Source organism: Eschrichtius robustus, chromosome X (genome assembly GCF_028021215.1).
Source record: "Eschrichtius robustus isolate mEscRob2 chromosome X, mEscRob2.pri, whole genome shotgun sequence".
NCBI classification, from domain to species: domain Eukaryota; kingdom Metazoa; phylum Chordata; class Mammalia; order Artiodactyla; family Eschrichtiidae; genus Eschrichtius; species Eschrichtius robustus.
Genome location: NC_090845.1, coordinates 92,775,257 through 92,790,546, shown reverse-complemented (window position 1 = coordinate 92,790,546; position 15,290 = coordinate 92,775,257). Strand labels below are relative to the sequence as shown.

General features: G+C 40.7%; 1 protein-coding gene across 1 annotated transcript; it reads right to left on the bottom strand.

Annotated features, from left to right (window-relative positions):
• Positions 1 to 13,448: 13,448 nt before the first annotated feature.
• On the bottom strand, positions 13,449 to 14,686 carry ZCCHC18 (zinc finger CCHC-type containing 18). Its single transcript, XM_068533180.1, is given in 3 exon segments — positions 13,449 to 14,045; positions 14,047 to 14,148; positions 14,150 to 14,686. Coding segments are annotated over 3 exon segments (1,236 nt in total).
• Positions 14,687 to 15,290: the final 604 nt, after the last annotated feature.

Genomic DNA, 15,290 nt, shown 5'->3' with positions numbered 1-15,290 from the left:
GGAAGATCCCACATGCTGCGGAGCTGCTAAGACCCTGTGCCCCAACTACTGAGCCTGTGCTCTAGAGCCCGTGAGCCACAAATACTGAGCCCGTGTGCCACAACTACCGAAGCCCGCATGCCTAGAGCCCGTGCTCCACCACAAGAGAAGCCACTGCAATGAGAAGCCCGTGCACTGCAATGAAGAGTATCCCCCGCTCGCCACAACTAGAGAAAGCCCATGTGCAGCAACAAAGACCCAATGCAGCCAAAAATAAATAAATAAATAAATAAATTTATTTTTTAAGAAACTGCATATAATTCATTATTTTAAGAAATATAAAATAAGGTGTCTTTAAACAGAAACACAGGTGAAACAAGGTTATATGTTGATTGGTTGATGAGAATGTGACCAGGGGCTTGCAGGAACCTCAGTGACTCAGCATTTGCTAGTTCACTGCTCAAGGTAATTTTATTGAACATGACTACCATGTATAATGAGAATTGACGTGTATATGTGTATGTGTGTGTGTTGGAGTATTTTAATGCAAATTTCAGACATCCTAACATTTCCTTTGTAAATATTTCAGTATGTATCTCCAGCACAGTGGTTCTCCAAGTGTGGTCTAGGGACCCTGGAGACACCTGACACCTGAGACGCATTCAAAGTTCCGGGAAATCCTCCTTTTTCCCACTACATATCTCCATAAGGTTGGATTTTCTTCATACACATCAACCAAAATAACCACAATCATATCACAATGATGAAGCAAATACAAGAGTCTAGCTGTCTTGTATTAAGGCAGACATTACAGGGGTTTTCAAAAATATAAAATATTTCTAAATTAGTTTTTGTTTTGGAAAATAGTTATTTTAATAAAATATGTTGTTTATGTTAACATGTGGGTTTATTGTTATTTAATGAATTAATAAATGTTTTTAGATATTTTCAGTTTTGATTCTGAATATAGTAAATATTGGTAGATCTATAACCTATATAAGCAAAAGTCTTTAGGGTCTAAAAACATAGTAGTGATCTTTTTTTTTTTTTTTAAGTAGGATCTTTTTTTACCATGTGCATGTAATTTTATTTTAAACTGTATTATAAAAAAGCTGTCAGAATTTTAAAAAGAAGCACTAGTGTACTTCCTTTGAGCACATGTTTGCAAAACTTGCCAAAAGGAAAAGGAATTTTAAAACTACCCCAGCTATGCATGAAAAGGAAGTAGCACAGAATGATTCTAGTAATTAAAGTCACCAAGGCTACTTTTTGAAACTCTGGAAATCCCACAGTAGCTTTTTAAAAAAACTTTTTGTTTTTATTTATTTTTCAAAAACATTTTAATGCTACATTTTATATACTTTTATTCATTATTATTATTTCTTGGCCACGAGGCATGTGGGATCTTAGTTCCCTGACCAGGGATTGAACCCACGCCCCCTGCATTGGAAGCCTGGAGTCTTAACCACTGGACCACCAGCGAAGTCCCCCCTTTTGCTTTCAAATAATTATGGCCTCACAGGAAGTTGCAGAAGCAGTGCTGAGAGGCTCAAGTGCCTGTCACCAAGCTTCCCTCAATGACAGTGTCTTATGTAATTACCATAAAATATCAAGTCCAGGAAATTGATATTGGTACAGTATTGTTAACTGGACTACAGACCATATTCAGTTGTCATCACTTTTTTTTTAAAATTAATTAATTAATTTATTTTTGGCTGTGTTGGGTCTTCGTTTCTGTGCGAGGGCTTTCTCTAGTTGTGGCAAGCGGGGGCCACTCTTCATCGCAGTGCGCGGGCCTCTCACTATCGTGGCCTCTCTTGTTGCAGAACACAGGCTCCAGACGCGCAGGCTCAGTAGTTGTGGCTCACGGGCCTAGTTGCTCCGCGGCATGAGGGATCTTCCCAGACCAGGGCTCGAACCCGTGTCCCCTGCATTGGCAGGCAGAGTCTCAACCACTGCACCACCAGGGAAGCCCCTGTCATCACTTTTTACATGCATTCATTTTCATGAGTGCATGTAGCTCTCTACAGTTTTACCCCATGTATAGATTTGTGTAACAACCACCACAGTCAAGATATAAAACTGTTCAGTTATCTCAAAAGTGTTCCCTTGTGCTACCCCTTTATATTCTCAGCCCCCTGCTCCGTCCTTATACCCTGGCAACGATTAATCTCAATCTCTATAGTTTTGGCATTTTGAGAATGTTATATAAATGGAACCCTATAATACGTAACCTTTGGGGATTGACTTTTTTCACCAAGTGAAATGCCCTTGAGGTCCGTCCTAGTTGCTGTGTATATTAATAGTTGGTTCCTTTTTATTGTTGAGTAGTATTCCACTGAATGGATGTACCAGGTTTGTTTATCCAGTCACTAATTGAAGGACATTTGGGTTGTTTCCTGCTTTTGCTATTATGAATAAAGCTGCTACGAATATTCATGTACAGGTTTTTGTGTGAACATGTTTTCATTTCTCTGGGATAAATGCCCAAGAGTGTGCTTGCGGGGTCATATGGTAAATGCATGTTTAGTTTTATAAGAAACCGTCAGAATGATATCCAGAGCCTTACTATTTTATATTCCCAGCAACATTGTATGACAGATCCTATTTTCCACATGTTTGCCAACATTTGGTATTACTATTTTATATTTTATCCATTCTAATGAGTATATAATGGTAGCTTATTGTGGTTTTAATTTGCATTCCCCTAATGGTTAATGATGTTGAACATCTTTTCATGTGCTACTTTGCCATCTGTATGTCTTCTTTGGTGAGATTCTATTCATGTCTTTTGCTCATTTTCTAATTGGATCGTTTGTTTTTTACTGTAGAGTTGTCAGAATTCCTTACATATTCTAGATACCAATTATTTGTTGGATATGTGGTTTGCAAATATTTTCTCCAAGTCTATTGCTTGTCTTTTCATCCTCGTAACAGGCTCTATTTCAGCACAATAATTTTTAGTTTGGGTGAAGTCCAGTTAATAATGCTTTTTTCCATTATGTATGTCATGTTTTTTGGTGTCTAGTCTAAGATCTTTTCAGCAAGATCGAGGTCCCAAAGATTTTCTCTTATGTTTTTCTGCTAAAAGTTTCATAGTTTTACATTTTATACTTAAGTTCATGATTCATTTTCAGTTAAATTTTGTATCTGGTGTGATGTTCGGGTTGAAGTTTTTTTTTTTTTTTTTTTGCCTGTGGATGTTCGATTGTTCAAGCACCATTTTTTGAAAAAGCTATTCTTCTATTGATTTGTTTTACACCTTTGTCAAAAATCAGTTGGGTGTATTTGTGTTGGTCTCTTTCTGGGTTCTCTATTTGTTTCCTCTGATCTGTATCTCTCATTCCTCTAATATCACACTGCCTCAATTTACTGTAGCTATATAATAAATCTTATCATTGGATAGAGTGATTCTCCCCAGTTTATTCTTCTTTTTCAAAATTGTTTTAGCTATCATAGTTACTTTGCTTTTCCTCACAAATTTTAGAGTAAGCTTGTCTATATCTATGAAAAATCTTTCTGGGATTGTGATGCTAATTATTTTAAACCTAGAGATCACTTTGGGGAGAATTGACATCTTTACTATATTGAGTCTTCTAGTCAATGAGCACTGCATGTCTCTCCATTCATTTAGATCTTTGCTTGCTTGCTTGCTTTCATCAGTTTGGCAGGAAGAGATATACCTATGAAACGAGAGGACTGGTAGTTTCTCAGTGGCTTTATCTTGCTCTGTAAACTCTGTAGCCTTAGTTGCCTCCTTTGTGGTGACAGCTCCCTCATAATGTCATTGTGAAGATTTAAAGAGACACTACAGGTCTGAGTCCTGATTCTGACATGTTTATTTTCCTACTTATTATTCCTCTCTTTAGCTTTTGGGCCTCTCAAGTCCTCTGTCTGTGAACCCACGTGCAATAATAGTGGGACTGACTTCCAAGGGCTCGTTGTGAGAAAGTGATGTGAGAATTGAAGTAAAGCACCGAAGAGACTGCCGGACACAGAGTAGCGGCACCATGAGCAGTGGCTGTATTAATATCATTATATGAATGTAGGGAGGTAAAACTATAATTTTTCCCTTTCACTGAGAGAAACTGTTGATAGAAATCAAGGACCTAGTCCAAATACCTGCCAGCACAAGGCAGGTAGCAGGATCTCACTGAAGGTTTGGGAGAGTGGAGGAAGTTCATCCCAACACAGCAGACAACACGAAAGAGAATCTCAGAGCCAAGTGCCTGCTATGACCTGAATTTTATATAAAGGAACAAGAACATATATGTTTGTGTTTGTGTAAAAGCAGATCTGGAAGAACATACACCAGACTAGACAGCAGGGAGTTGGGGTAGCTTTCACTTTTACTTTGTTTCTTTCTGTGTTTGAAAGCTGTTTCATTTTAATTGAGCATATGCTACACTAAACAATGTTAAAACAAATTATTTTTTTTAAAGGCCAACCAATAAACAAATTAACCAATCAACAAATTACACGAAAGAATCTTAAGGCAGTTTCACTCATACTTCTCTTCCATTCAGCCTCCTTCCTGGCCCTTGGTCTGCCTCACCTCCCTGGCTTAGCAGCTCCCATTCTCCAGAGTTCCTTCTGCAGAGAAGTATAGCTGCTGTCTTCCTCTAGACCCAGGCCATTTCAGCTGGGTCCAGAGAGCCTCACTCACCTCGCCAGCTAAACAAGCATCCCTGCAGGTGTATTCCAAAGCAAAGACAGTTCCTGTTCTGAGAGGAATTATTTGGTTCTTACAGGATTTTTATTCTCTCCCCCCTTCACATGAGTAAAGTAGCCTAAGGCTACTGAGTTTAATAAAATTCCCTGTGAAGAGGCTGAGAGGGAGGGCTTAGGTAATCCATCTACAAGCCTATTCAGAAAGTTTGGAGAGAAGCGTTTGGTGCAGTTATGATGGTAGTCTGTGGCACAGTGCTTGAAATGTACCAGGCACTCTAAAACTTTGCAAATGCTCACGCATTTAATTCTCACCACAACCCTTTGAAGGACTTCCTGTTATTACTCCAGTTTACCAAGGAGGAAGCTGAAGCACAGAGAAGTTAACTACCATACACAAGTTCACACAGCTTGTAAGGGAAGGAGCCAGGGTTTCAAGAATGCCCAAATCAAGTCCCTCCTCTCTTGATCCAACTGCCCAACCCCTCCATAGGCAACCTGACTGGCCACTTTTACACAAAGTACAGTATTCAGATTGGAATCACTATATCACTTCTCAAAGAGCTTAGCCAGTGCCCAAACAGCTCATCCAGTGCCCAACTCCCAAAAGCTGGATTGAGGAACATGGTTTAGTCGGTACAGTGTAGCAACATATTCCTGCTTGAAACGAAATTTCTAATTATCTTCTTTTTCATCCATATGTCATTGAGGGTAGTTGTGTTATCACAAAAGGAGGATTTAGGGTAGCCAAACAAAGAAGGGGGTGATGTAGTCTCATTCCAGAAAATGCAAGTGAGATCATCCTTTTATTTTGGTTGAGTACCTCAAGATGTGGTATTCATCAAGGGTGACGGTAGAGTGGTTGGGACTGTGGATCTAGAAGTTTACAGAAGCCTGTAACCATCTTGAGGCTAAATTCTGCCATTGGTCTTCAGCCAGAGAAGTGCCTCCATCTGCTGGAAATGGATAATAAAACATGTAGAACTGAATGATAATGAAAGATCTGATTTTCAGGCAAGCTTGTAGAATGCACCTCAAACAGTACTCAAAAGCAAATTTAAAGCCAAAGTGTGTATATTTAAAATGAAGACTGCAAAAAAGACTGAAAATATGTGCAGCAAATGTCCAGTATAATAATTTAGTTAAGGTAGAAGGGAACATCCGATAAAGATAAGAGTAGAAATCAATGAAGTAGAAAACAAACAGTAGAAAATTCAGCTAAACCAAAAGTGAATTTGTCCAAAAGACTAGTAAACAAACCTCTGGGAAAATGTACTGAGAATAAAGAGAAATTTTAAAAATGGATGTATTCCAAATGCCACCAGATTGTACACTTAAAAAGGTAAATTTTATGTTACACGAATTTTACCCCAATAAAAAAATATTTGGAATGGAAAAGGGGAGATATAACTATGGATAGAGTACAGAAGAATCATACCATTTGATATGCTGTTTAGTAATTGCTTTAAAATACCCCATTAAAAATATAAAGGATTATAGATGAAACAAGATGCAAAATGTTGATAATTCTTCAAGCTCGGTGATGGGAACATGGGCGTTCATTATACCATTCTCTACACTTTGTGCATGTTTCAAAAGTTCCATTAAAAAAGTTAAAATACAACTCCCCAAACCGTTTGAAAATTTAAGTAATTTGGTGATTTCTTAGAGCTAATTGACCTTTAAATATTACATATTAAAGTCTATAGGGACTTCCCTGGTGGTCCACTGGCTAAGACTCTATGCTCCCAATACAGGGGCCTGGGTTCAATCCCTGGTCAGGGAACTAGATCCCACATGCCGCAGCTAAGAGTTCCCATGCCGCAGCTAAAGATCCCGCATGCCACAACTAAAAGATCCCATGTGCCTCAACTAAGACCCGGAGCGGCCAGAATATAAATATTTTTTTAAAAAGTCTATAGTAGCTCAGGGTTAAAGAGTATTACAGGCACATTAAGAAATGAGGAAGGGCCCTGAATATGAACCATTGCTACCAAAGTAGGTCATGCCATGGGCCACCTTTCCCTCTGGTTCCTGTAGAACATAGTCCTTCATTCAACAACTCTACCTCTAGGAATGTATCCTCAGGAAGTAGTGGTTACATGTGAAAATCTGCATGTGAATGAGGATGCTCTTCTCAGCAGGTTTATAATAGGGTAACATTGGAAATAACGATATATAAGGAGTCTGGTTCAATAAATCATGGTTATTAGCAAGTAATTGAATATAATACAGATACAAGAAATAATCTACTTAAAACACCTTGGACCTCATTTTCCTTGTTTGTAAATGGAGAAAACCAAAGGAGGATAGGAAAAAAAGGTTGTACTCCTCCACTAATTTTATTAGGCCAGCAAATCCTTGATACCACAGTCTGATAAGGATATTACAAGAAAGGAAAATTACAGGTTAATATCTCTTATGGACATAGATATAAAAATCCTAAAAAAATATTAGCAAATTGAATCCAGCAATATTTAACAATTATAATAAATCAGGACCAAATTGGATTTACCAGGAATTCCTGGTTATTTTCTTACTAGAAAACCAAACAATGTAACTTAACATATTAATAGGTAAAAGGGAAAAATGTGATCATCTTAATAGATACAGAAAAACATTCAATAAAATTCAACACCCATTGAAGATTTTAAAAACTTTTAGTAAATTAGGGATGGAAGGAAACATCTTTAATCTGATAAATGGTATATCAAAACCCTGTAGCCAATGTCATACTTAATGTTGAATTGTTGAAAGTGTGTTGAGCTCAGGAATAAGACAAGGATGTCCCCCATCACCACGTCTTGCATTCTAGGTCCTAGCCAGTGCAGGAAGGCAAGAAAAAGAAATAAAATGAATATGGATTGGAAAAGAAGAAATAAAGCAGTTATTATTTGAAGATGATATGCTTGTGTATGCAGAAAATCCTAAAGAAGCTACAGATAAAAATTTACAATTATTAAGAGAGATTAGCAAAATCAGCATACAAAATCAATATCAAAATATCAATTATATTTCTATATACCATCAACAAGCACTTAGAATCTTGAGAAAGAAAAATGGAGCTGGAGGATTCAGGCTCCCTGACTTCAGACTATACTACAAAGCTACGGTAATCAAGCCAGTATGGTACTGGCACAAAAACAGAAATGTAGATCAATGGAACAGGATAGAAAGCCCAGAGATAAACCCATGCGCCTATGGTCACCTAATCTATGACAAGGAGGCAAAAATATACAATGGAGAAAAGACAGCCTCTTCAGTAAGTGGTGCTGGGAAAACTGGACAGCTACATATAAAAGAATGAAATTAGAACACTCCCTAACACCATACACAAAAATAAACTCAAAATGGATTAAAGACCTAAGTGTAAGACCAGACACTGTAAAACTCTTAGAGGAAAACGGAGGCAGGACACTCTTTGACATAAACCACAGCAAAGTCTTTTTTGACCCACTTCCTAGGGTAATGAAAATTAAAATGAAAATAAACAAATGGGACCTAATAAAACTTAAAAGCTTTTGCACAGCAAAGGAGACCATAAACAAGATGAAAAGACAACCCTCAGAATGGGAGAAAATATTTGCAAATGAAGCAACTGACAAAGGATTAATCTCCAAAATATACAAGCAGCTATTACAGCTCAGTTTCAAAAAAACAAACAACCCTATCCAAAAATGGGCAGAAGACCTAAATAGACATTTCTCCAAAGAAGATATACAGATTGCCAACAAACACGTGAAAAAATGCTCAGCATCACTAATCATTAGAGAAATGCAAATCAAAACCACAATGAGGTATCACCTCACACCAGTCAGAATGGCCATCATCAAAAAATCTACAAACAATAAATGCTGGAGAGGGTGTGGAGGAAAGGGAACCCTCTTGCACTGTTGGTGGGAATGTAAATTGATACAGCCACTATGGAGAACAGTATGCAGGTTCCTTAGAAAACTAAAACTAGAACAACCATATGACCCAGCAAGCCCACTACTGGGCATGTACCCTGAGAAAACCATAATTCAAAAAGAGACATGTACCACAATGTTCAGTGCAGCACTGTTTACAATAGCCAGGACATGGAAGCAACCTAAATGTCCATTGACAGATGAATGGATGAAGAAGATGTGGCACATATATACAATGGAATATTACTCAGCCATAAAAAGGAATGAAGCTGAGTTATTTTTAGTGAGGTGGATGGACCTAGAGTCTGTCATACAGAGTGAAGTAAGTCAGAAAGAGAAAAACAAACACCGTATGCTAACGCATATATATGGAATCTAAGAAAAAGGTACTGATGAACCTAGTGGCAGGGCAGGAATAAAGACGCAGACCTAGAGAACAGACTTGAGGACACAGTGGGGGAGGGGAAGCTGGGACGGAGTGAGAGAGTGACATTGACATATATACACTACCAAATGTAAAATAGATAGCTAGTGGGAAGCTGCTGCACAGCACAGGGAGATCAGTTTGATGCTTTGTGACGATCTAGAAGGGTGGGATAAGGAGGATAGGAGGGAGGCTCAAGAGGGAGGGGATATGGGCATATTTATATACTTATAGCTGATTCACTTTGTTGTACAACAGAAACTAACACAACGTTGTAAAGCAATTGTACTCCAATAAAGATTTTAAAAATTTAAAAAATAAAAAAAACAAAAAAAACAAAAAAACAACAAAAAAATTTTTTTAAATAAAATGTAAAAAAAAAAAAAAAATAGGCGGAAGACCTAAATAGACATTTCTCCAAAGAAGACGTACAGATGGCCAACAAACACATGAAAAGATGCTCAACATCACTTATCATTAGAGAAATGCAAATCAAAACTACAATGAGGTATCACCTCACACTGGTCAGAATGGCCATCATCAAAAAATCTACAAACAATAAATACTGGAGAGGGTGTGGAGAAAAGGGAACCCTCACATACACTGTTGGTGGGAATGTAAATTGATACAGCCACTATGGAAAACAGTAGGGGGTTCCTTAAAAAACTAAAAATAGAACTACCATATGACCCAGCAATCCCACTACTGGGCATATACCCAGAGAAAACCATAATTCAATAAAACACATGCACCCCAATATTCATAGCAGCACTATTTACAACAGTCAGGACATGGAAGCAACCTAAATGTCCGTCGATAGAGGAATGGATAAAGAAAATGTGGTACATATATACAATGGAATATTACGCAGCCATAAAAAGGAATGAAATTGGGTCATTTGTGGAGACGTGGACGGATGTAGAGAGTGTCGTACAGAGTGAAGTAAGTCAGAAAGAGAAAAGCAAATATCATATAATAACGCATATATGTGGAATCTAGAAAAATGGTATAGATGATCTTAGTTGCAAAGCAGAAATAGAGACACAGACATAGAGAACAAATGAGTGGATACCAAGGGGGAAAGGGATGGGGTGGGAGGAATTAGGAGACTGGGATTGACACATATACATTATTGATACTATGTATAAAATGGACAACTGATGGGTACCTGCTGTATAGCACAGGGAATGCATCTAGTGCACTGTGGTAATCTAAATATGTGGCCATTAATAGTAATTAAATTAATAGTAATAGTAATAGTAGAAAGTAATAGTAATAGCTATCCTCTGAGGTTGCTATGAGGATTAAAGAGCTATACTGCCTTTAAAGGGCTTAGAACAAGGGTTCCTGACATGTAATAAGCTTTCAATAAATCACAGTTGTGGTGATTTTAATTTTTATCACTATTATTATGGAACGATCAGGAAGAGAAAGAAGATTCAACAAAGGAGACTGAGAAAGAGGCACCGAAAAGATCTTAGGGGGGGAACTGTGAGACAGGTGTCATGGAAGCCAAGGGAAGATAGTATCTAGAAGGAGGGAGATAATGCAAAAGAAGGTCATTCAAAGGCTAGTTTCTCCTGACGAAAGACTCATTTTATCTCTTAGCGTCTAATGAGACTGAAGGGAAAAAGGAAGGGAGAAAACCCATAATCTTAAATGAAGGCTATCAGACACAAAATTATTTAAAAGCTTTCTTTTGGCTATAACCCTCAGACTGATCTGAATGCCCAGGTCTCCCATCTCTTCCAAATAGGGAAATTACATACTTCCCAAATAAGGAAAAGCCAATGTCACACAAAGTGAAATAAAATATCGGGTATGCATCATTTTGGTGAAATAAAAATTTAGACAACTTCAAGTTTATATGACATAGAGAAGGACTGGGGGCGGGAAGAAAAAGGAATGGATTAGAGGATTTCAAAGCAGTGGTCTATACTGAACCCCCGAGCTAACTCCAGTGAAAAGGAAGGGCCTGGTAGGTGTAGCATTTATTTATTTTTCTTTTTATTCTACCTGGTCCCAGAAAGAAATTATGACAGCATAAACTTTATTTGGGTAAATCATTCAACAAGTGTTTATAGGGTAAAATTGAGAAAAGGTGAGCAGAAAGAGTAATATTTTAATCTAGGATAAATGAGTGGGCAGATTCCCTCCAAGGGTAGATTTAGAGAAGGATACAAAGGAAGCTACAGACCTACAAGAGTCAGAGAATGTTGGGTGCCCCTGTGGCTTTGGGGGCCTGACTGGAGCTACCTCCTGCTCAGGGGTGCGGGAGGGGTCCCCTTTGGCTCCAGAGAGATGGAGGTGGCTGCCAGGGGCCCAGAAGTGCCCCAGAGGGATGCAAGGAGTGGGCCTCTTGAGCATTTGCTCCTGGCCACTTCTCAGCTAAAGGGTCCAAGGCAGAGGAGCTCTCCCAGCCTCCTTCTGGCCATGAGGGTTAAGGAACTGAGGCTTAAGGCACACCTGGACTGCTGGGGGTGGGGGAGGGGTGGTGGCAGAGCACAGGAGACTGTGCCCCACCCCCCTCCACCTAGAGAGACTGTGGCTGAGGTGGATTGTAAGGTCAGTTGTGGAGTCACGGATGCAACAGGAGCAAGAACCAGGGAGGAGCTTAAGGGGGGTGATTCTGGAAGGAGAAGCACTTCAAGGAAGGTTCTGAGTGCGGCAGCGCAGGGAAGGCTGCAGGGGGCTTCTTGCAGTGCCTGGCTTCTAGCCCTCCCTCAGTGCCTCAGCCTGTGGGACCCCTTTGTTTCTATGGAACAGGCTAGCGTAATTAGAGCCTCAACACCCCTCTCCTCTTGGGACCACACAGCCCAGGGTTCTGTGTGAAACCTCTGGGTCTGCAGTTCCTACCAGGCTTCCTGTCGATCTGGATGTGAGTCCCCTGCCCGACCATCGTGCCCTGTCCCCCTCTCCCGCCTCTCCTACCCACACAGCTTCCTGTTCCTCTCCTCCACACACCATTCCCGGCACAGCACACCCTGTTCTCTCACCCCTAGTTCCTTCCTGACAAACTCCCTCAGGTCTGCATTCATTTCACTCCACACCCTGACTTAAATGAAATCATCCCCCTACCAACCTTGTCCTGTTCACAAGGATAGGAACTAATGATATATCTACAAAGAACATGGGACCCTCAAGGACTGAGGTCATGTCAGTCATTTTTAAAAATCATCTCCAATCTGAAGCCATGAGATGGGGCAAGATCAGGTGTCCAGGAAGGTCTCTCCCCTATTAATGCCCTCAGTTCTGAAAGGCTATGTGGGCTTTCTGGCTTTCTAATTCCTGTGTTTTCACATGCCCTGGCATCCATATTGCTTTTCATCTTTCCATGGTGATTCCCATTTCTTGGGTCAGGGGGAGGTTAGCTGGGAGTCCTTGGGCTTCTGGTGTCCCCTAGCATGTAGCTAGGGTAAGGCTTGGGCCGTGCCAAGCCTCCTGGTACTGAACTCTCATAAGTAGCTGCTTTCTCTGTAATTGAGGAGGAGCCAGAGGGTAGTGTCAACCCAAAGGACAGTCTTGTTGTTGCCACCAGGTGGTGTCCAGAAGCAGTAGTAGCAGCAATCTAGGGAATCTGCACAGGGAAGGGAGAGCCACCCCTTTCCAAAGTGAACAGGAATGGAGCGCCTGAAATACCCATTTCTCATTTCTGCTCCCACCCCTGTCCTGTCATCAGATTTCTCAAGATGCATTAGCTAAGAAAGCATTGGGGCATTATTAACTAGTGGGTGCAAATTTGACTCTGTGATATAGGAGAAAGGTCAGTTGTGATAAGGGACTCTTTGGGAGATAGCTCCTTTCAGCTTCTCTTTTCCTCATCTTAAATGAGGTTGATAAACCACCACTTCACAGTATGAGCTCCCCCCATTTATAGTTTCTATATCTAGTTTTCTTATTATTTTCCTTCTATATTCCTAAAAGTAATATCACACACAGAGACAGTAAACTTCATGATTATATACATTAATTGACATAAAAATCCACAACATACATTGTTTGGTAAAAAAATACACAGTATAGAAGAGCACTTATATTTGATCACTTTTATCTATTATCTATCTCGGTACGCAGGAATAGGGAAATATCTAGAAGGACATTTATCCAAAGACTGACAATGGTTATACAAGGATGGAGAGTTTCAGGTAATTTTTACTTTAGTTTTTGTATTTTCCTTCATTTTTTGAAGGTTTAACAATGACTTATACTCCTTTCACAAAAAGAATAAAGTCATCAAGGAAATAGACACACACACAGAATAGATCCTTCGGCAGATAGAGGGGGGAGCAGGGACAGAGGTCAGGCTGTCCCCTCCATTTTGCTGGTGTTCACAACCTCTTCTTTCCCAATGAAAGTCACTTTGTGGATTAATTCATGCACATAGAAGCCTCCCCCACCCCCTCCCCTGTTTTCCCCATCACCAGTCTCTGAATACAGTTAAGGGTTCACTTAGGGCTGGGTCTAGCTCCTTACTGTGGCTCAGAGAGGTCACTGTGTTCACCAGGAACCTCTTTCGACTTCTCCTCCTCTGTATGTGTCAGCTCCTTCAGGGTGATGATCACATTCTCAAACACCTGGGCCTTGTTGCTCTCATTGTCACAGGTTTCCTTTGAGTGGCCCTCCTCACCACAGTATGAACAGCGGGCTGTATATTTTCTCTTCCTGCCTCTACGTATATCCCCAGGACCATCATTCTTATATGCAGAACCACCACTGGTAGAAGGAGATTGAGCCTGGGAACTCTTTAGGGAATTGATGACCAGTATTTGAGCCTGAAGTCTGGCCCTGACTCTGAGGGGAGGGGCACCTATGGATGTAAGTGGAGGGTTCTGAGACTCTACCAGGATCACATCCTCATCTGAGTCACTGAGGGTATCATCTACCTCTATCACATCGCAATCAGCAGTGCTGATGGCTATTGGCTGGGGGCCCTGAAATGCCACAGGGCTTGCTGCCCTCTCCATGATTAGCTCAGATCTTTTGGGCCGCTTCCGTTTCATAAAAGTGTCATCCCAATCCTCTTCCTCCCTTATCATCTTTTTTTTTTTTTTTTTCCCTTATCATCTTGATTAACTCCAGGAGATTGGGAAGCCGCTCCAGATCATTTGCATACATCCTGAGAAGATGCTTCAGCCTGAAGCGCAGGTCCCCATTCAGCTCAGCCCCTAAAAAGGAGCTGGTGCAGGCGAGTCTGGTTTGTATCTTTCTCAGCTATGATCCCCGCCTGAATAGCATTCTGGAGCTGCATCTCTAAACGGATCACATAAAGGGAGGTTTTCTCCCCTTGTGCCTGCAAAGTGTTAAAAAAATTACCATGGGCAGTGACACTGCTTTCAGAATCCCCAAACACCAATTTCATGGCACGCAAGAAATCTGCCACACTTAGGTTGGGGTTGGCCGCCTGCAGCAAACGCATGACCTCCCGCGCGGGGCCCCTAAGGGTTTTCATCAAGCGCTTGAGCGTTTCCTCCTCAGACATATTCCAATCTGGCAGGGCCCCACTGACTTGGATCAGCCAGTTTTCAAAGGTTTCTTCCCCTTGGGCTGGCACCACCCTCCCCGAGAACAACTTCATGTTTCTTTCTGCCATATTGACCCTTAAAGGACCAAGACTCCTCCCTAGGGACCTCAACATGGAATGGGCCCAAGGTGGCAAGGGTGTGTTCTGCCGCCGGCTATTACCCACACGTGCAATGATGCTAGCCATGACGGACGATGATCGTCTAGCTGAATATAACAAATTGCTCAGGCTTTTTAGAAAAGCCTAATCCGCAGGAGAAATCCCCAAAACAAAGTTTCTGGGCTCTGCCTTCCTTGTATCTCAGTAGGGACTGTAAAGAAAAGGTGGGGGGGAAAGGTCAGTAATGTAGTAGACTGCAGGAAAGCAGTCAGCGGTCGCTTTCTTTACCTTCCTGAACACCCTGAGGTACATTTTCCATTTGTCCACTGGCTTGAAAATATCCTGCAGGAAACTGGCAATTACAACCTTCAGGAGCTAATGGGTGTCCCCGTGCTAGCAGGGTGCTTTTCAGAGCTACAACCATCCCCTCCTGCCAGTTCTCCAGGTGGGAGAACAACTGTTGCTTAGAATTCTAAGTGAAATAGTCAGTGTGTGGAGCCGATATTGGGCTCTCAAAATAGAGTGCAATGGTCTAAGTCTCACAGATTTGTGGTAGCAAGTAAGATCTCCATTAAACTCATGGTCTCACGTCTCAACCACACCCCCTTCTCAAAGTTTGCCCTGTTATTTCTCAAGATTCTTTTATGAGCTCAGAAACAAGTGCGCGCCTTTATTTCACGTTCAGTCTCTG